General features: G+C 42.9%; 1 protein-coding gene across 2 annotated transcripts; it reads right to left on the bottom strand.

Moving 5' to 3' along the window:
• Positions 1-4,861: 4,861 nt before the first annotated feature.
• SF3B4 (splicing factor 3b subunit 4) lies at positions 4,862-13,716 on the bottom strand. Of its 2 annotated transcripts, none has more exons than XM_030188030.1 (6): positions 13,598-13,716; positions 12,713-12,841; positions 8,912-9,451; positions 7,796-7,981; positions 5,943-6,113; positions 4,862-5,340 (listed from the first exon to the last, which is right to left on the bottom strand). In XM_030188030.1, the coding sequence occupies exons 1-6, from the start codon at positions 13,629-13,631 to the stop codon at positions 5,153-5,155; spliced, it is 1,248 nt and encodes a 415-aa protein (XP_030043890.1). In that variant the 5' UTR covers positions 13,632-13,716; the 3' UTR covers positions 4,862-5,152. The 2 variants fall into 2 exon arrangements, with proteins under 2 accessions (XP_030043890.1, XP_030043891.1); XM_030188031.1 differs by having other exon boundaries at positions 13,526-13,608.
• Between the last annotated feature and the right edge of the window lie 7,249 nt (positions 13,717-20,965).

Raw genomic sequence — 20,965 nt, 5'->3', positions numbered from 1 at the left:
AAAGGAGCCCAGTCCTAGATACAATCTTTGAAGGGCTCCTGAGTCCTGAGTGCCTGGCACAATTTGTTAGTTCATAGAACACTTAAAGACTCTGCTCTTCTGCCTAGATGGTCTTTAGCCTAGGCACTGTTATGGAACTTTATAGTTTGGTAAGAGGATGGTCTTTTGTTGAAAGTTGAGTGAACTGCTCAATTTTATTATCTTGCCTATAGCATCGGTAAAGACATATTGTCCTCTCCCCATTCAGGATTCTGCCGTGTTTTGTTCGAGGGGGTGAATTTGTGGATGAGAGCAATGGTTGAGAAGGAGGGTATGGGGGGAGTTGTTTTTGGGGGGTATGGGTGGTATAGAGTGAGAGAACGACTGTGCAATTTGCGGCTTATCGATGGACAGGAGACGTTGTTTGATGGTTCCTCTGACAAGTGGGGGCACGCATCTCTGGGAGGAGGCTGGGCTCCTGGGGAGGTTTTGTCTTGGCAGGGATAGCTTTTTACTTTTTTCTCTCCTGAAAAGTGACTTTGGTGGGTAACTCAAAACTTCGTATTTGAATTCAGCTCAAACATCATAGAGCTACTATTGCCTGCCTCCAGGAGACTAAATTATCAGATGTGGAGCATATGAAACTTTGGCAGCAATGGGTGGGGGAATGTTATTTTTCATCTTCTGGGAACATACGGAGTGGAGTAGCCATTTTATTGAAGAAAGGCATACCATGCCAGTCTCAGTTGGTGTATACGGATTCTGAGGGCTGCATTGTTTTAATTCATCGTAACTATCAGGGTCAGGAATTTTACCTTTGTGCAGTGTATGGCCCCAACCCTTACAATTCTCATTTTTTTTCAATCACTATCAGCTTTGGGACTCAATTATGCAGATGCTCCTTGGGTGTGGGTGGGAGACTTTAACCAGGTGCTGGATCCAACTTTGGCTAGATCATCCCCCAGGGCTTGTCCAGAGGGGGGAGGGGCCTCCCTTTACTGTGTAAAACTTTAAAATTGGTAGACCCCTGGTATCTCTTGCACCCTACCCTACCCCCCCCCCCCTTTTTTTAAATTAATTTCCAATATGATTTAACAAAGAAAACTTGGAGAAGAGACAGCTGAGGGGAGACATGATAGAGGTATATAAAATAATGAGTGGAGTGGAACAGGTGCATGTGAAGCGTCTGTTCACACTTTCCAAAAATACTAGGACTAGGGGGCATGCGATGAAACTACAGTGTAGTAAATTTAAAACAAATTGGAGAAAATGTTTCTTCACCCAACGCATAATTAAACTCTGGAATTTGTTGCCGGAGAACGTGGTGAAGGCGGTTAGCTTGGCAGAGTTTAAAAAGGGGTTAGACAGTTTCCTAAAGGACAAGTCCATAAACCACTACTAATTGGACTTGGGAAAAATCCACAATTCCAGGAATAACATGTATAGAATGTTTGTACGTTTGGGAAGCTTACCAGGTGCCTTTGGCCTGGATTGGCCGCTGTCATGGACAGGATGCTGGGCTCGATGGACCCTTGGTCTTTTCCCAGTGTGGCATTACTTATGTACTTATGTAGAGTACACCCCTCAATCCAAGTCTCATCAAACTTGGTCACATATTGACTATATTTTTCTATCCCAGGTTTGTTTTTTTCAAGCACGTTGAGCATCTATAGGACCGATGGAGATATCTGATCATGTTCCAATTTGGTCAGACGTGGAATTGGACTCTGCCTCTCATTTTTGGCATTTCCCTTCTTATTTATACCATGATAAGGCCTTTCTAGCTCACATTAGGGAACGCTGGAATTTCTATTAGAATACCAATGAAGGATCTTGTGATTCTCCTATTATTTTTTGGGAGGCTTCTAAGGCTGTACTTCAGGGAGAGGTAATAGCCTTAATGAATGCTTGGACCAAGCGCTTGGCAGTGGGTATCCTTCGGTTGGAACAGGCTTATTGTGTGGCCAAGAAGGCCTTCCTTTCCAACCCTATCCAAAGTCATAGAGACATGTCAGCCGCATTGGTAGCCTTAAATTCCCTTATCCATGATCAAACCAAAAAACACCTACTTGTTTGACGTCTTCAATTTCAACGTTTTTGCCAATAAGGCAGGGAAACTTTTAGCGCAGGTCACCCAGACATGGTTGCCTTGTCAGTTTATTTCCACGCTTACTACGCCGATGGGGGCACGTCTTCATCATTCGGAAGAGATAGTTTCAGCGTTTCATTCTTATTTTGCAAAAATGTATTCCTCGGAACAGAGAGTGCAAGGCCCTCGATTCAGGATTACTTGGCAGATGCTGGTCTGCCAAGCCTGCCTCAGTTCAAACTCAGCTCTCCTTACCTTTGCGGGTCCAAGAAATACAAAAAGTAATTAAATCACTTCTCTTAGGGTCTGCCCAGGACCCAATGTTTTTTCTAATGAATATTACAAAATTTTATCGCTTCAAATTTGTGGCCTTCATATTTCTTTTGATGACTCGGTGGTTGAACGGGGTTTTTTTTCCCCTGACTGAAAATAAGGCCCTTATTACTCTCATTCCCAAACCGGATAAACCGCGTGACTGTGTAGAGTCTTATAGACCAATCTCATTGTTAAATGTTGATTTAAAAATTTTAGCACGTGCACTGGCCGACCGCTTGACTCAGCATATTCCCTTCCTGGGAGTTTAAGAGATGCCTCAATTAATCAGACCTAGAGGGGCATAATCAAACGCGGATGCCCATCTCCATGGGCAACTATCTCCGAGGACGGGTATGCGAAGGGGCGGGACAGACCGTATTTTCAAAAAAGATGGGTGTCCATCTTTTGTTTCGATAATACGGTTGGTGCTGGGCAAATGCATCGGATTTGGGCGGATTTGAGATGGGTGGTATCGGTTTTCAGCGATAATGGAAACCGAAGCCACCCAGCTCAAAAACAAACACATCCAAGGCATTTGGTCGTGGGAGGGGCCAGGATTCGTAGTGCACTGGTCCCCCTCACATGTCAGGACACCAACCGGGCACCCTAGGCGGAACTTGTAAAAAGTAAAAAAAAAAATTAAAATACCTCCCAAGTCCATAGCTTCCTTCCCTTGAATGCTGAGCTCCCCAAACCCACTCCCCACAACTCTACACCATTACCATAGCACTTATGGGTGAAGGGGGGCAGCTAGATGTGGGTACACTGGGTTTTGTAGGGCTCCCATTTACCACCACAAGGTGGGGGTGGGGGGCCTGGGTCCACTTGCCTGAAGTGCAGTGCACCCACTAAACTGCTCCAGGGACCTGCATACTGCTGTCATGGAACTGGGTATGACATTTGAGGCTGACATACAGGCTGCCAAAAAAAATAGTTTTTAAAGTTCTTTTTTTTTTTTGGTGGGAGGGGGTTAGTGACCATTGGGGGAGTCAGGGGTGGTCATCCCCAATTCCCTCCTGTGGTCATCTGGTCATTTAGAGAACTTTTTTGGGACTTGGTCGTGAAAAAAAAAGGGTTGAAAAAAAAAAAACAAGTGGTCTACATTCTCGCTAAAAACGCCCTTTTTTTTTTCCATTATCGGCCGACGGCGCCCATCTATTAGGCACACCCCTGTCCCGCCTTCGCTACCCTTCCAACACGCCCCGGGAACTTTGTTCGTCTCCACAACGGACTGCAGTTGGGGGTGCCCAAAATCAGCTTTCGATTATACAGATTTGGGTGCCCACGAGAGAAAGGCGCCCATCTCCCAATTTGGGTTGGAATATGGGCGCCTTTCTCTTTTGAAAATGAGCTGGCTAGTGTCTCTGTATGGCGATATGTAACACTTCTTGAGCACAAGGGGATGTTTAAAAGTATTTGTAGTTTGTTAATACCAGGAGGGGGCAACACAGTTCAGTAGTAAGGCTTTCTGTATACTGCCAAGCTTATCCTTAATCAGTGCTGTGTATGACTGAATACATAATCATGGACAGTGGCAGCTCTGATTATTTATGAAGAATTGCACATCCATGTGAACTGTCAAATGGAGTGTGAAAGTTTCCTTACTGGAGAGGAGTCTATGATACTTTCCAATTAGCAGATCTGCATGTGTGATACCACTGAATTAGCTGGATCCAGAAAGCTTGAAAAGTGGATGCTGATATTGCTGCACAATAGCACACACACACATCAAAACCTCATAGCAGAGGAGTCAGTGCGAAGCCCAGGGAGATCATCAACGTGCAGCTTTAGACTAAGGACAGCATGGAGGCAGTTTGATAAACTGGCACTTACAGTTACAAGCATCACTGCCAAGAAAATGGGTAGTAAGATGCATTAAATGAGTTAAATAGGTGTGTAACTGGTTTGGTGCATAAGTGCTAGGGGACACCGGACTCTTGTAAGATCCTTGCACATAATAACATTCCAAAAATTAGACCATGTCTAGGAGGCATAACTCATAGCATGTTACATTTTTTTGCATGCCAATGGTAGTGGGCTAGTATTCTATAACAATCTTGGCACCAAGGCCCTGTTACAGAATTGGTGCTCAGCAGGTACCATGGGTGCCAAAATTGCTACACAACTTTATAGAACTATTTTAAAATTCAACTTTCCCCACTTCCTATCAAAACTGTGGTCAGAACTAACCAGTGAAAACACATCTAGTGGCTTTTTTTTTGTTGTTGTTACATTTGTACCCTGCGCTTTCCCACTCAGGGCAGGCTCAATGCGGCTTACATGGGGCAATGGAGGGTTAAGTGACTTGCCCAGAGTCACAAGGAGCTGCCTGTGCCTGAAGTAGGACTCAAACTCAGTTCCTCAGTTCCCCAGGACCAAAGTCCACCACCCTAACCACTAGGCCACTCCTCCACTGCTTCTTGAAACAGCTACATCCCAAAAAGATAATAGAAACAGAAAAAAAAAATTTCAAGGAGGAATGCTGTAATGGCTTTATTTCTTTTCAGCTAGCCTTTCTCCATTTACATAAAAAAAATAAATCTTACTAAAATCCTTTCCTAGTCTCTTATCAATTAGCCAGATAACAAAACAAGCTCCCTGCATTTCTCAAAGAATTTTTATTTTCAAGATGAAATCCATTCAACATTCTACAGTTTCCTTGTCTATTCATAGGAATGTAAACCCTTACCAATATAAAAATATTAAATAAAAAACCTAAAGGACAGAGAGCATGGCAAAGTCTTTCACTGTGGAGATCTTGGGACTTGATTATTGTGGCATAGGTCCTCGGATGGGGCCCCGAAGAGGTGCTGGCATCCTCTGGGCAGGGCGAGGTGGCAAGGGGAGGCCTCGCTGGTAACCATATGGTGGTAGCCTTGGGGGCCCATTGTATCCATGGGGAGGCATCAGCGGAGGAGGACCACGCATCCCAGGGTGTGGCATGTGACCTGGTGGACCTGAAGAAAAGAAAAAGACAATATAATGAACTTGAACATAAAAGGTAACAGGATAACTGTCTTTGATTCAGAGTTTTGGGGTCCACAAATTTCTCTGACTGCATTAACTTGTTATCTACACCCGTTTTAGCTGAAAGTAAGTGGCAATTCTCAAGACTTCTGTTTGGGATTTTCACAATCAATCCTTTCTTCCCAACTGTTCTTAATCTAAGGCTGAGAGAGATCACTGCTCCAAAGCACAGAGACTAAAAGAAATTAAAATATTTCTAAATCCTGTTTTGTGCCATCCAGAGAGTTACCAAGGTACAGTTACTGCTATTTACCTCATGGGCTGTTTGTGTAGAAAGGCCATGTGCAGATGGGGATAAGAGAACACAAGTCATCTATAACATCACCATTTAACTAGACTATCTGTCTGAGAGTGGCTTGTTCTGAAGTCACTAGCAGAGGTCACATTACAAATTGCATTTATCTTTTCCTCTACTTGGGAGAAGGGAACCAGCATGCAAGGGCTGCTTCAGCAAGTTTTGGCACGATATGACATTGTGTAATTCTGCAGCACCTTTCCCAGAACATACTGGAATGTACATGGAATTGCTTACCCATGGGAGATCCAAATGGTGCTCTTGGCGGCATGCCCATAGGTGGAGGACCAGGATGTGGCATCCCAGGAAGCGGTCGTGGTGCAACTTGCCCTCCAGCCCCTGGAGGTCCTGGATGGTGCAGTCCCATTCCTGGGGGCCCATGATGCGGAACGGACATTGGTGGCATTCCTGTGGAAACATTTTTGGAATGTTTTAAGTACAAAATGGTTATAAAGGGAAAGGGACGATATACCACCTTTCTGTGGTTTTTGCAACTACATTCAAAGCAGTTTACATAGTATATACAGGTACTTATTTGTACCTGGGGCAATGGAGCTGCAGTGGGAATCAAACCCAATTCCCCAGGATCAAAGTCCACTCCACTAACCACTAGGCTACTCCTCCACTCCAAGGGACAAAATACATTAAAGCTTCTGGGGAATGCAATGAATTAACACAATGGGCTCAGAGGGAGAAGACGGCCACAAAAATTCAACACAGTAATAGGATAATTATTTGCACTGGATGCTAATGAAAACCACAGACCCTTAAAAAACTTTTCTGCGAGCCTGGAAAGTAATAGACAGCATCATGAAAACACTGAAAATGACAGGAGAGAAAGATCATATGGCCTATCCAGTTTATCCATGCATACCAGCTACTCTACTACCCCTTCCTCTCCCTCATAGATCTTGGGTATCTGAATTCAAGAAAGCATAGGACTCGTCTCTACCATCTCTACTGGGAAGTTGTTTAAAGCATCCATCACCTTTTCCGTAAAGCAATATTTCTCTTGATTACTTCTGAGTCTATCCTTTTTCATGTTCATCCTATGCCTTCTCGTTTGTACATTTATACTATAGAAAAATATAAGAGGATCTTTGAAAATTTAAAAAGTGAGGTGGAAAACCGGATGTTCATTTGTCACAGGGTTTGCTTGCACTTTTGTATTTATCTTGTTACTTTGCACCAAAATGTCATTTGTTAAAAAATGTTTTAATTTACAGAGGTTTATTAGCTACAATTCTGTAAACTAGGCACAAATGTGTAACATTTAGGAGGGTGTCTGCAGATAATGTTGGCATATACACACATAACTTACATAGCATGTATTTGCCAGAGGAGTGTACGTGGGGATGGGAGCATGGCGAAGTTCCAAAAATACACTTACAAACCACTAAGGGTACCCTTTTACTAAAAGGCGTCTGGGGTACCACCGGGCTCACCCAGGAGCCCAGCGGTAGTTCCAGGTCTGCTGCGTGCTGTTTCCAGTGCTAGAAATAGAAGGCGGTAAGGGTTCCAGCAGTAAATGGCCGTGTGTCACTTTTAGCACATGGCCATTTACTGTCTCCTTGGGAAATTCTACGTGCCGATGCCACCACGAGCTACCTCGTAAAAGGGCCCTTAAGTTATGCACATCCATGTGGCACTTGGGCACCTACACCAGCTCTCCTGGCTAGTGTTAAGCGATTGCAACTAAATGCTAGGCGCATTAATAACCAAGTTGGGCTACTATTCTATAAGGAACATGAGCGCCTACAAGGTGCCCTGTTAGAGGATTACCCCTAAATATCTATCGCTTCTCCCTTCTCAAAAAATGTACATAATTAGAACTTTAAGCCTCAAGAGTTCTGGGGAGGAGGTATAAAGCAGAGATTAACAGTTGCAAAAAAATTTAAGATAAACGCTATTATTTTTTTCCAGTTCCACGATTCCTTATACTTTTCCTAACCTGATAGCTTGATTTCATTTGTTTTTCCCGCTGCTCAAACACTATCACTTCTAGGATCATAAAAATGTTAAAAATCGCCACCTTCCCCAGCAGTATCTTGATAGTTATGTTTCATCTCCAGAAGGCCTCAACATGTTACCTGGGTGCATGCCTCCGGGTGGGAAGTGGTGAGGCATTGAGGGGTGTCCTGCTGCAGCAGCACCCTGGGGTGGTCCTGGAGCACCTGAGACTGGAGGCATTGGTGGGGGCGGCATTGCAGGAGGCATTCCTGGGGGCATGGTTCCTGGTGGTGGTCCAGGAGGAAAGGATCCATGTGATGGTACACCTAAAGGAAGAATGGAAAACAATGTTACTACTCAATAAGCATTGAGTAGGGGCCAAGCAGAAGATCTGAATTTCATTGCATTCAGGTCTAATTGGTTGTTCCATGTAAAGTTAACTCTCTTAGCAACACATGTACATAAAGCAAGGGCACAGCCATGGGTGAGCCTGGGTCCTTCCAATTTGCCTCAGGGCCACCCAGCAGTTGGGCACACCATTCACGTAGCTGGCAGAGTATCCAAGCCCTGCTAGCTGAAGAAAGCTAGAGCTAAACCCAGTCAAAAAAGCTTAGCAGTTAGTGGCATCATGCTGAGCTGCTGATGCAAGCACCCCAACCATGCTCAGTTCTTGCAGAATTGAGCATGCTTGGGGTACCAGTGACAGCAGCTCAACGGGATGCCGCTGACTGCTGAGCTTTACTGACTGGGGTGGCTCTAATTCCTTCAGCTGAAAGAGATTGGAGATCTCTAAGGTTTTCTAAATTTTATTTGAAAAGGAGGATAGGGAAGGCAGAGGAAATGGTTTCCTGAGGCAAGCTTATCTCCTTAGAGCTATATATTAAGACCCCTTGTTGCAAAATCTTCTCTCACTGAAAAAGGATCATCTCTTATTCATCATTAATACCTTTCAGGTGTCTGAATATCTTCTCTGGCTCTCTTCTCTCAGTTCTTAAAAATCTAAAACATTTTTACCCATATCATAGGACTTTTTGTAGTAGTTCTCTGGACTACCTCTACGCTGTCTATAGCATCCAAAAGGATAGGCAAGGTTTCTGAACTTCTATTATATGTAGATTTTTCAGCTTGATAAATATCCTCAAAGATCAATACTTTTTTTCTGATAACTTTTCACAGCTGTATATAAATAGCACTTACAACTGCTGCACTGTGCTGTGTACACTGAAGATACTTTGTACAAAACTCAGTTTGCTTACCTTGAGGAATGCCAGGTCCCAGGGTTGTAACAATGGGAGCAGGGGCTGATGGGGGAGGTGGAGCATCAGCAAAGAGCTGATGTGGCCGGTCTGCTTGTGACAGAGGATGCTGTGCGGCAAGCAGCCGCTCTGCTGCTGAGCCATGCCGTTCCCCTTTGGAGTCCTTTTTAAAAGCATAAGATACTGTGATGGGCCTGTTGCACAGGTACTGTCCATTCATAGCTTCGATGGCAGCATCTGAGGCATCAAAACTGGCGAAGTTGATGAATGCATATCCCTTTGAATTGCCTGTGTCTGGGTCACGCATGATCTTGGGGGTCTGGAGGATGACACCAAAAGCACTGAAAGTGTCATACAGCAGCTTCTCATCTATCTCAGGATCTAGGTTCCCAATGAAGATGTTTGCACCAACATCCAAATTCTTGTTGTGGGCTGAGGCCTTGTTTACCCGGATAGGCTTTCCATACAATTTGATCATATTCATAATTTTTATAGCATAGTCTGCATCCTCTTCACTAAGAAACTCCACAAACCCATAACCTATTCAAGGATAAAACCAAAACTTAGTAAATAGTAAGGGGGTGGGACAGCATGGCAAGAGTACCACACAATATGTAAAAAAATACAGAAAGAGAAAATGATGGCACACAAAGATGTTATGGCCTATCCTGTCTGCCCATCCATTTACGCTCTACATTCCTCTTGCAAATTTTCCTTATTTACTGAGAATTTTTTATAACGTCTTGTCCGATGAGTAGGTCCAGGTGGCATATAATCTTAAATTAACCACTCTTACCTTGTATCTAACCCTTGTAACTATCTTAACTCACGTGTTCCACCTCCACTTACCCCTATGCCAGTGGTTCCCAAACCTGATCCTGGAGGCACCCCAGCCAGTCAGGTTTTCAGGATATCCACCATAAGTATGAAAGAGATTTGCATACAGTAAAGGCAATGCATGCAAATATCTCATGAATATTCTTGGTGGATATCCTGAAAACTTGACTGGCTGGGTGGGGTGCCTTCAGGACCAGGTTTGGGAATCACTGCCCTATTCTGTTTTAAGATGTTTTAATCTGTACTGTGTTGACATTGAGGCATATTTTCAAAGCACTTTGGGAGGCTAAGTTCCATAGGTTTCTATGGAACTTTGGGAGGCTAAGTGCTTTGAAAATGAGCCTCATTGTGTACTAATTGTAAATGTCCAGCTTATTCTTGCTGTACACTGCCCTGGCTGAATTTCTCCAAAAGTAGGTAAATAATCCTAATAAGTAAATCCCTTCCTTTCTCACAGAGATTTTCTGTGCCTGTCTGCTCCCATCTTGTTATACAGATATGCCAGTCTTAAATGCGGTTAATTTTTTAAAAATTATTTAAAACAATTTTTACTGAACTTCAAGTGTAATACAAAACAACTTTCGCAACAAACAGTTCAATATTACCAATTAAAAAATTTACCACCCCTAAGGAAATGGACATTGTGATTATGAGTGTACTTATCTTCAAAGCAAGTTTTAGTACAATATCGCTCATTAAAGCAACTACTAAATACCAGAATATGGTCAGGAACCCAAACCACTGCTTTATATGTAACCTATCCCTCCTCCTTTCCATATTCTTGAGGGGGGGGGGGGGGGGAACGGGACAATGATATTGAGTAAAATACCAATAGAAACCCATTTTAGATCTATCACTGCCTCCCTCTCACAGTTCAAAGACTGAATAACTCCCTCCCCCACCACTTCCTATATCCACTACAACCCCTATCCAACCACTCCAGTCAGGATGCAGTTCATTTACTAACTGGCCAGTCTCTGCCATGAGCAAGGTGACCTTGTTTCTTACAGCCCCCAATGCTCATCTTTTCCTCCCCCCACCCTTCCCAGGTACCATATTAGAGTGAGGCCATCATGCTAGTTAAGTATGTAGCCATCAATTCCCACTTACAGCTCATTCATGAGCACACTTCTCACTGTTGGGTTCCCAAATGAGAAGAGTAGCTCTGTACACTAACATACCAAGGGGGACCCAAGTGCAATTCTTGGGTCTGGTTTTTGGTTCCCAAGGTCAATCAGCCCAGAAGACATTTTGAGGTAGATCTTCAAGAATATTCACTAGCCTTCCCTTAACTAAATTTTCCATTAATTTACCAACTCCCACATTTACCTTAATTGGCCTGTAGTTTTTGGTGTCTTCTTTATTACCATGTTTTATGAAGAAGACAGATAACATCTCCCCTCCCCAAAGGTCAATTGAACAAATGAACCATCAGACTTGTCAGAGCTTACGAGCACCATTCATTTCCTAGACCATATCTTATGTAGGCTTTAGTTTTACCTATTTTGTTTTGTAAATGGCGCAGTATGTACCTTTGCCAATTAGCAATGGCTCATTGCTCCTTCTTTAGTGAACGCTAAATAAATGTGTTTAATATTTCAAATACAAATCCCTCATAATGCTTAAACTGTATTAGAGTTGCTTTCACTCAATATCCCAGGCAGAGTGCTCAGAAGAGGTCTTATGTTCTGAGTCTAAGACAGAGATTCTTAACCTAGTCCTCGGGACTCACTTGGCCAGCATGGAATGGAAGTAGTGCATGCAAATTAATCTCATACATATTCACTGAGCACATGTTAAGTGGATCTGAAGATTTTTGCTATTGATGATATATTAAACATTTAGTGTGTGCTATTCCTGCTTTTTGGTCTTCAGTTCAACTGTGGAAGACTAATTTTTGCTCTAGTTTTTAAGAAGGGGGTGGATTAAATTTGATCTGGGAGACTGTTTAATAAATAGGACATCATGAGTCAGTGTTTAAGCTAAGTATTTTGTATTGCTGCTTTAATTAATGCATGATGATTTTAGAATTAAGGCACTGTGTTTGGCTTAATTCTTGATTGTGTATATCCGGGGGTGTATGTGTTTGAATATGTTTTGGTATTGGTGGGGATTTGTGTAGACATTGTTATAATAAAAGATATTAAGTTTTTGGTACATGTATTATATTATGCATATTCTTATATAATTTTCAACACTGTTATATTTCATTCTATAAGCGTATTGTTGATTTATTTTGTTTTTGTAGTCCTTTTATATCTTTATACATATTCATTGTGGGCATCCTGAAAACCTGACTAGGTGTGTCCCAAAGACTAGGTTGAGAGCCCCTGATGTAAAATATACCAGGCTGAGTGACCTAAAGTCAGGTCTAAGTCTGCAGATGAAGAGGAAGTGACCCAGTGTGAAGTGGATCACCTCCTACTCCTGCTGCACAGTCTGTGTGGGGGTGGGGAGAGAGACTGAGCACAGACCTGATGGTGGCTCCTTTGCAGAATTCTGCAAGTTCTGTGGGGGTGGTGAATTATCCACTGAACAGAATTCTCCCAGGAGTAAAAGGTCCATCAAGTGTAGCATCCTGTTTCTCACAATAAGCCACTCCATGTAACTTAAAACTACCCTGCATATCCCGAAGATTAGAGCCATTTCTTGCAGTAGCTTTCCAAGATCTACTTGGCTAACAATTGTTAGGCCAAATTCCTGGAAGAAAGCCCATAAAAAGCTTCTAAACTCGAATTTGCTAAATGCCTTTTGCCATGGCTTCTGGCAACAAATTCCGCAGCTTGATTGTTGTGTGAAAAAAAAATAAGATTGTATCCAATTTGTTTTACGTTTCCTATAAATTAGATTCATGGAGTACACCTTAGCCATAGTATGGTCTCACATACCATGGGCCCATCAAATTCACAAATGCCCCTTTTGTTAGTTCCAGGAGCACAGGAAGCGGTTAGTGTAGAAGCTTACCTTGGTGCTGGCCTGTCACTCTGTCTTTGGGCATGTGTGTGTTGACCACAGGCCCTGCCTGGAGGAAAAGCTCCCATAGTAGCGGTTCACTCACTTTCTCATCCAGACCACCCACGTACACAGTGGCATCTACAAAAGATAAAATGACTAATCACTGTTTTTACTGTTGTATACATTTTGAATGGGCGTATATCAAATTAAACTTAAAAAAACAAAAGGACCTCAGCAACATTTTTTATTCTGCAGTGCTGATATTGCTGAGCCCCACTTTTTTAAAGCATTTAAGGGAAATACTATGGCGAGACTAGCGCATGCAACAGTTTGTTGACTCAAAAACCTCTCTTTTTAACCTAACCATGAGTCTGGCCTTATTTTAAGCCCAATTTTCCTAAAATGTTACATCATAAACAAACTCATAAAATCCCTGCCCTCAGGTTTGGATTTCAGGCTCTCTGAGGCTTGCAAAACAACTAAACCCACCTAACAGTCGTGTTGTAAAATCAGAACCATTTGCAACCCTGACGGACTGAAACTGTGCACATCTTTCTGAACTGGCGGAGAAAGAAAACCCCTATTTTTCGCAGGTTGCTTTACCAAAAGAAAATAATAATGTGTGAGAAAGATAAGATCATCCTTTTAGATAATGTTTGTTAGTCAATAGAGCATATCGTGGACTAGGGGAGCAGACTGTTGAAGTGACAAGACAGGGATATCCTTACTTTCCCTCTCCCACCTCCGGCCTCACTTATTATCGGGGCTCGACGCATCAACGGGGCCCCAGTTACTAAAAGAAAATAGGGCAACATTACATACTGGGAGAAGCCAACGATTTCCCACCATGCCCGTTTCGTCGTTACCGGTCGCTCCCTCCCACTACCTTCTCACCCTGATTGCGCTCCGAAATCGGACCAGCCGCCATCTCTAAGCCGTCCGGAAGTGTCCTGGAAGCGCCCCCGTGATGACGTCACGTCCGCCGTCGGGCGCGTGCCACATCCAACAGCATCGCCAGCTGCTCGCATACGCAATAAGCATCCCACGTTGACGACCTTTTAGAACTAGAAGGAGGCGGGAAACCCAAGGCGAAGCAACTGCTTTAAACTGACGACGGCCGTTTTGGCTAAAGGGGGAAGAAAAAAGAACAAACAGAGGTACTGAAAAAGAAACATTTAATGTTTTTTTTTAATACTTAGAAAACATCAATATGGGATGTAGTTGAAAGATGCAGTGAAGAGCCACCAAAGCGATAAAGAGAGTACAAATAAGTACCTGAGCCGCATTAAGCGGGAAAGCGCGGGGTACAAATAAAAAAAAAAAATTCCTTTATGAAGAGAGGCGAACCTTGCTAGGGCTCTTCAATTTGGAGAAAGCACAGCGGAGAGGGAAAATAAGAGGTTTATAACGTGAATGAGGAGAACACGTGAATACGGCACAACTTGGTTTAAAAAAATAAATTACAGTGAAGTTACCAGAAAAAAAGTGAATGAAAAATGCCACCAAACTAACTGCTTGCAGATTTAAAAAAAAGACATTTTTCAGTTAGCGGTTGCATTTTGATACCAAAACTGTTCACGGTACTGATGAAGTAAAAAATTGAGGTTCCGATAGTTTGTAGATGCCACCGTGCACGTGGGCAGCTCTCCAGGGAGGCCCTATATGGTCAACACACGTGCTGCTGCTGCTAGTGCTAGACCGGCACTACTACAGTAAGCTTTACTACCCCAGCTGCTTCAGCTCCCATGATGACCAACGGGAAGGTGGAGAACGGATTCTTTTATGCAGCTATCAAATTTGGGAATTTCGTACAAGAGGAAGGCGTGAAGGTCAGTAGTGTTACTCAGTTTAAATGTTTAGGCAAATTTATTATTCTCATAAATGGCTCTTTATTTTAATTGTCTCTCTCTACAACTGCTTGATCAAATCCTCTTCTCGTCCTTGATTTCTTTGTAACATCAAGTGTATATTTCATCCTGATATGGCGATGCCACATCAGGTCTTTGTAAGCCACATTGAGCCTGCAAATAGGTGGGAAAATGTGGGATACAAGATTCAGGGTTTGATTAAATGCATTAAAAATGAAATAATACTTCAAAAGAGGAAGTTATTACAGAAAACATATTACTGTATTCATGGGCTATTTGAAAAGTATTGCTATTTATTTATTTGTTACATTTGTATCCCACATTTTCCCACCTATTTGCAGGCTCAATGTGGCTTCCATAATACCTTTGAGGCGTTCGCCTCACCGGTAGAGAAACAAATGCAAAGAGTTGTTGTCTAATAAGGTTCATGTGTTATAGACACATTGGGCATTCGTATAGAGGAAGAGTTGTTTTCACGGCTTTTGGTAGTGCGTTCCACAGTTGTGTGCTTTTGTAGGAGAAGCTGGATGCATAAGTTATTTTGTATTTGAGTCCTTTGCAACTTGGGTAGTGGAGATTTAGGTATGTTCGTGTTGATCTGATTGTGTTTCTTAATGGTAGGTCTATGAGGTCTGTCATGTATTGTAAATCTCTTTTGATACTTAGGGCCCTGTTTACTAAGGCGTGCTAGCAATTTTAGCACACACTAAATGTTAGAGACACCCATTTATTCCTACGGGCGTCTAGCATTTAGCACATTCTAAAAACACTAGGACACCCTTAGTGCAGCTAGTAAACAGGGTCCTTAGCCTCTTGCCTGCAAAGTTAGTAGCTTTTAAACTAGAATGTACTAAGACTAGGGGACACTCGAGGAAGTTGCATGGCAATACTTTTAAAACAAAAGGAGGAAATATTTTTTCACTCAATGAATAGTTAAGCTCTGGAACTCTTTGCCGGAGGATGTGGAAACAGCGATTAGTGTACCAGGGTTTAAAAAGGGTTTGGACAAATTTGTGGAGACAGACATGGGAAACAATTGCTTGCCCTGGGATTTGTAATATGGAGTGTTTCTAGAATTTGGGTTTATGCCAGGTATTTGTGACCTAGCATGGCCACTGTATGGAAAACAGGATACTGGGCTAGATGGACCATTGGTCTGACCCAGTATGGCTATTCTTATGTTCTTATGTATTTTGAAGCCTGGTATCTCGTATCTAAACTAAACTTTAGTCCTCTTAGTTATTTTTTTTTGGATCTCAAGTCCTTTAAGAGAGACATGGGTGAGTTACTGTTGAGTTTAAAGGGGGTCTGGACAGATTCCTGAAGGAAAAGTCCATTGATCGTTATTAAATGTTGGGATTTTGCCAGGTTCTTGGGGCCTGGATTGGCCGCTGTCGGAGACAGAGTGCTGGGCTTGATGGACCTTTGGTCTTTTCCCAGCGTGGCAGTGCTTATGATTGTAATAAATTAATCTAGCAAATTAGAGGGTACAGATGATACAAAAGTGTGGAGGAGTGGCCTAGTGGTTAGAACACTGGTCTTGACATCCAGTGGTGCCCAATTCAAATCTCACTTCTGCTCCTTGTGATCTTGGGCAAGTCACTTGATCCTCTATTGCCTCAGGTATAAAATTTAGATTGCGAGCCCTCCAGGGACAGGGAAATACCCAGTGAACCTGAATGTAACTCACCTTGAGCTACTACTGAAAAAGGTGTGAGCAAAATCCAAATAAAATAAAATATGGCAGCTGGAGTGGTGTTGCTGTCCACCATTTTACTTTGTGTTTTCTTCCAGTTCAGAGACAAGTGATTGTCATGTTAAACCAGTTGGATATTGTTGAGCTACTACTGGAAAAGATGTGAGCAAAATCCAAATAAAATAAAATATGGCAGCTGGCGTGGTGTTGCTTTGCTTTGTGTTTGCTTCCAGTTCAGAGATAAGTGATTGTCATGTTAAACCAGAGGGAAAGTAATACCTCTTTTATTTACTAACTTAATGTATCACCTGCAACTTGGTTGTTGACCTTTATTTCTCCAAGGACAAGCAGGATTATTTATTCTCACAAGTGGGTGACGCGGACCTGTGTTTCCCGGTCCGGGACTTATAACAAGTATAAGTAGAGCTTTGTGGAGTGCAAGACGTGCTCCACCGCGCATGCCTTTCTGCCTGCCGCAAGAATGCAGTTTTCTCAGTTCTTTTTCTACTGTGGTGAGGAGAGGGTGTGTTTTTTTACCGTCTCCTCACAACGCTCGGTTCTAAAGAGCTTTTTTGTGCCTTTTGGCTATTTCTTTTTTCCATCCAAAATTGTTTTCCCAGTTGTGGAACCCCCTTTTATGTCTTATATTTCTAGTTTATTTTGCCCGGTTTTAATTATCCTTTCTTTTATGTCATTGATCGACTGTTTTTAGACCTTGACTTTGGCTGGGCATTTTCTCTTGGCTTTTTGCTGTGCCTTGCTCTTTTTCATGTCTTTAAATGAGATCAGTTCAGTGGACTCTGGCTTCTCAGTGGTATCAACCTACAGGGAGCTTGGACGGTGTCATCCAAGTGTCCCCAGAGCTTGGAAGCTTCCTTCAGTGGTGAACCATTCGATCCAGTTTGACTCTGAGACTTCCATTCCAAATTCCTAAGCCACAAAAAGAGCTGATGAAGGATGCTTCTTTCCTTGGGGGGGGGGGGGGGGGGGCTCATGTATATGGGCTTCACACCCAAAGTGTTTAGTCCACCCAGGAAACATCTTCAGATCAATCTGGTGATCTGGAATGTTCTAAACTCTTTCAGAGATTGTCTCATCAAATTGTACTCATTCAAACAGACAGGTTGCAATGTATTACATCAACAAACGGGGAGCACTGGACCACACCCTCTGTGTCAGGCCGTCCGGATGTGGCATTGGGCTCACCACCACTTCAAGTTCCTTCGAGCCACTTATCTGCCGGATGCAAACAACACCCTGGCCGACAGGCTGAGCAGGATAATGCAACCGCACGAATGGTGTCTGCATATGGGCATGGCCTGTAAGATCTTCCGAGCGTGGGGCACCACCTCGGTGGATCTTTTTGCCACTCAGATCAACCGCAAGGTCCCTCAGTTCTGTTCCAGGCTTCAGGCCCACTGCAGACTAGCATCGGATGCCTTCCTCCTCAGTTGGGGGCAGGTCTTCTGTATGCATATATTCTCCCTTACCTCTAGTGGGAAAAACTTTGTTGAAACTCAAGCAAGACTGCGGAGCCATGATTCTGATCACGCTGTACTGGCTGCGGCAGATATGGTTCTCATTTTTTCTGGAATTATCCTCCAAAGAACTGTGGAGATTGGAGTGTTTTCCGACCCTCATCACACAGAACAAGAGGGTCCCTTCTACATCTCAACTTCCAGTCTCTGGCTTTCGCAGCTTGGATGTTGAGAGCCTAGAATTCACTTTCTTGGGTCTTTTGGAGGTTGTCTCCTGAGTCTTGCTGGCTTCCAGGAAAGATTCCACAAAGAGGTGTTACTCTTTTAAATGGAGGAGGTTTGCCATCTGCTGTGAGAGCAAGGCCTTAGATCCCCTTACTTGCCCTAAACAGACTCTGCTTGAATACTTTATACACTTGAGTCTGGTCTGAAGACCAACTCCGTAAGGGTTCACCTTGGTGCAGTTAGAGCTTATCATCAACGTGTAGAAGGTAAGTCCATCTCTGGACAGCCTTTAGTTGTTCGCTTCATCAGAGGTTTGCTTTTGTCAAAGCCCCCTGTCAAACCTTCACCATGCTTATGGAATCTCGACATCATTCTCGCCCAGTGATGAAGCTCCTTTTGAGCTACTGAATTCTTGCCATCTGAAGTACTTGACCTGGAAGATCGTTTTCTTGGTGGCTGTTACTTCAGCTCGTAGGGTCAGTGAGCTTCAGGCCTTACTAGTGGATACACCTTATACTAAGTTTCATCACAACAGAGTAGTCCTCCACATGCACCCTAATTTCATTCCTAAGGTGGTATCGTAGTTCCATCTGAACTAGTTGATTGTCTTGCGAACATTCTTTCCCTGACCTCATGCCCATCTTGGTGAAAGCAGTTTGCAAGAGAGCATTGGACTACTACATGGAGCTGACAAGGCCCCACATACGGTCTGCCCAGCTTTTTGTTCCTTTTGATCTCAATGGGATGGGGGTCGCCATCGGGAAGTGCACCATCTCAGTTTTACTGGCAGATTGCATTTCCTTCACTTATGCTTGGCTGGGCTGTCCTTAGAGGGTCATGTCATGGCTCATAATGTCAGAGCCATGGCTGCGTCGATAGCTTACTTGAGGTCTGCCTCCATTGAAGAAATGTGCAAGGTAGCAACATGGTCTTCAGTCCACACATTCATGTCTCAGTACTGCCTGAAGCGGGATACCCGATGCGACAGTTGGTTTGGGCAGTCATAAGTACATAAGTATTGCCATACTGGGACAGACCGAGGGTCCATCAAGCCTAGCATCCTGTTTCCAACAGTGGTCAATCCAGGTCACAAGTACCTGGCAAGATCCCAAAACAGTACACTTCATTTTATGCTGCTTATTCTAGAAATAAGCAGTGGATTTTCCCCAGGTCCATTTTATTAATGGTCTATGGACTTTTCCGTTTAGGAAGCCATCCAAACCTTTTTTAAGCCCCACTAAGCTAACCGCTTTTACCACATTCTCTGACAGCAAATTCAAGAGTTTAATTAGACGTTTAGTCCTAGTATTTTTGGAAAGAGTAAACAAGCGATTCACGTCTACCCGTTCCACTCCATTCATTATTTTATAGACCTCTATCATTTCTGCCCTCAGCCGTCTTTTCTTCAAGCTGAAGAGCCCTAGCCGCTTTAGCCTTTCCTCATAGGGTAGTTGTCCCACCCGTTTACCATTTTCGCTGCCCTTCTCTGTACCTTTTCTAATTCTACTATATCTTTTGAGATGCGGTGACCAGAATTGAACACAATATTCGAGGTGCGGTTGCACCATGGAGCAATACAAAGGCATTATCACGTCCTCATTTTTGTTTTCCATTTCTTAATAATACTTAACATTCTATTTGCTTTCTTAGCGGTTGCCGCACACTGAGCAGAGTTTTTTAATGTATCATCAACGATGATGCCGAGATCCCTTTCCCGATTGGTGACTCCCAATGTGGAACCTTGCATTATATAACTATAATTTGGGTTCCTCTTTCCCACATGCATCACTTTGTACTTGCTCACATTAAACGTCATCTGCCATTTAGATGCCTAGTCTCGTAAGGTCCTCTTGTAATTTTTCACAATCCTCTTGCGATTTAACAACTTTGAATAACTTTGTGTTGTCGTCAAATTTAATTACCTCACTAGTTCCATCTCTAGTTCATTTATAAATTATGTTAAAAAGCAGCGATCCCAACACAAACCCCTGGGGAACCCCCACTATCTACCCTTCATTGAGAATACTGACCATTTAACCCTACTCTCTGTTTTTTATCTTTTAAACAGTTTTTATTCCACAATAGAACACCTGCTATCCCATGACTTTCCAGTTTGCTCTTGAGTTTTTCATGAAGTACTTTGTCAAATGCCTTTTGAAAATCCAGATACACAATATCAAACGGCTCATCTTTATCCACATGTTTGTTCACCCTTCAAGGAAATGTAATAGATTGGTGAGGCAAGATTTCCCTTCACAAAATCCATGTTGGTTTTGTCTCATTAATCCATACTTTTGAATATGCTCAGTAATTTTGTTCTGTATAATAGTCTCTACCATTTTGCCCGACACTGACATCAGGCTCACTGGTCTATAATTTCCCGGATCACCTCTCGAACATATTTTTAAAAATCGGTGTTGCATTGGCCACCCTCCAATCTTCTGGAACAATGCTTGATTTTAAAGATAAATGACATATTTCTAACAATAATTCCGTAAGTTCATGTTTCAATTCTATCAGAACTCTGGGATGAATACAATCCAGTCCAGGAGATTTGCTACTCTAATTTGTCAAATTGCGCCATTACATCCTCCAGGTTTATAGAGATTTCATTCAGTTTCTTTAACTCGTCAGCTTTGAATATCATTTCTGCCACCGGTATCACTCCCAAATCTTCCTCGGTGAAGACCGAAGCAAAGAATTCATTTAATCTGTCCGCTATGGCTTTGTCTTCCCTGATTGACCCTTTTACCCCTCGGTCATCTAGCGGTCCAACTGCTACTGTCCTACTATGCTTTCTACAAACTATCTGTTATTGCTGTGACAGAAAATGTAGTTTTAAAACTATGGGGTAAAGGGTTGTATACTATGCACCTTATAATCGAAAGAGAAAAATGCCCATATTCCGACCTAACTCGGGAGATGGACGTCTTTCTTTCGCGGGCGCCCAAATCAGTATAATCGAAAGCTGATTTTGGGCGTCTTCAACTGCACC

The sequence above is a fragment of the Microcaecilia unicolor genome, chromosome 14 (genome assembly GCF_901765095.1).
Source record: "Microcaecilia unicolor chromosome 14, aMicUni1.1, whole genome shotgun sequence".
Classification (NCBI taxonomy): domain Eukaryota; kingdom Metazoa; phylum Chordata; class Amphibia; order Gymnophiona; family Siphonopidae; genus Microcaecilia; species Microcaecilia unicolor.
The sequence above is the reverse complement of the archived record's forward strand: the minus strand, read 5'-3'. Positions and strand labels throughout refer to the sequence as shown.

What these genes read in the sequence shown, in the direction of transcription:
- SF3B4 (XM_030188030.1), bottom strand. Translation starts at nt 13,631, where the DNA reads ATGGCGGCTGGTCCGATTTCGGAGCGCAATCAGG. An exon ending in GATTTCGGAGCGCAATCAGG is followed by an intron (nt 12,842 to 13,597) that starts GTGAGAAGGTAG and finishes TATCTTTTGTAG; the next exon opens with ATGCCACTGTGTACGTGGGT. An exon ending in ACCATTTGGATCTCCCATGG is followed by an intron (nt 5,341 to 5,942) that starts GTAAGCAATTCC and finishes TCTTTTCTTCAG; the next exon opens with GTCCACCAGGTCACATGCCA.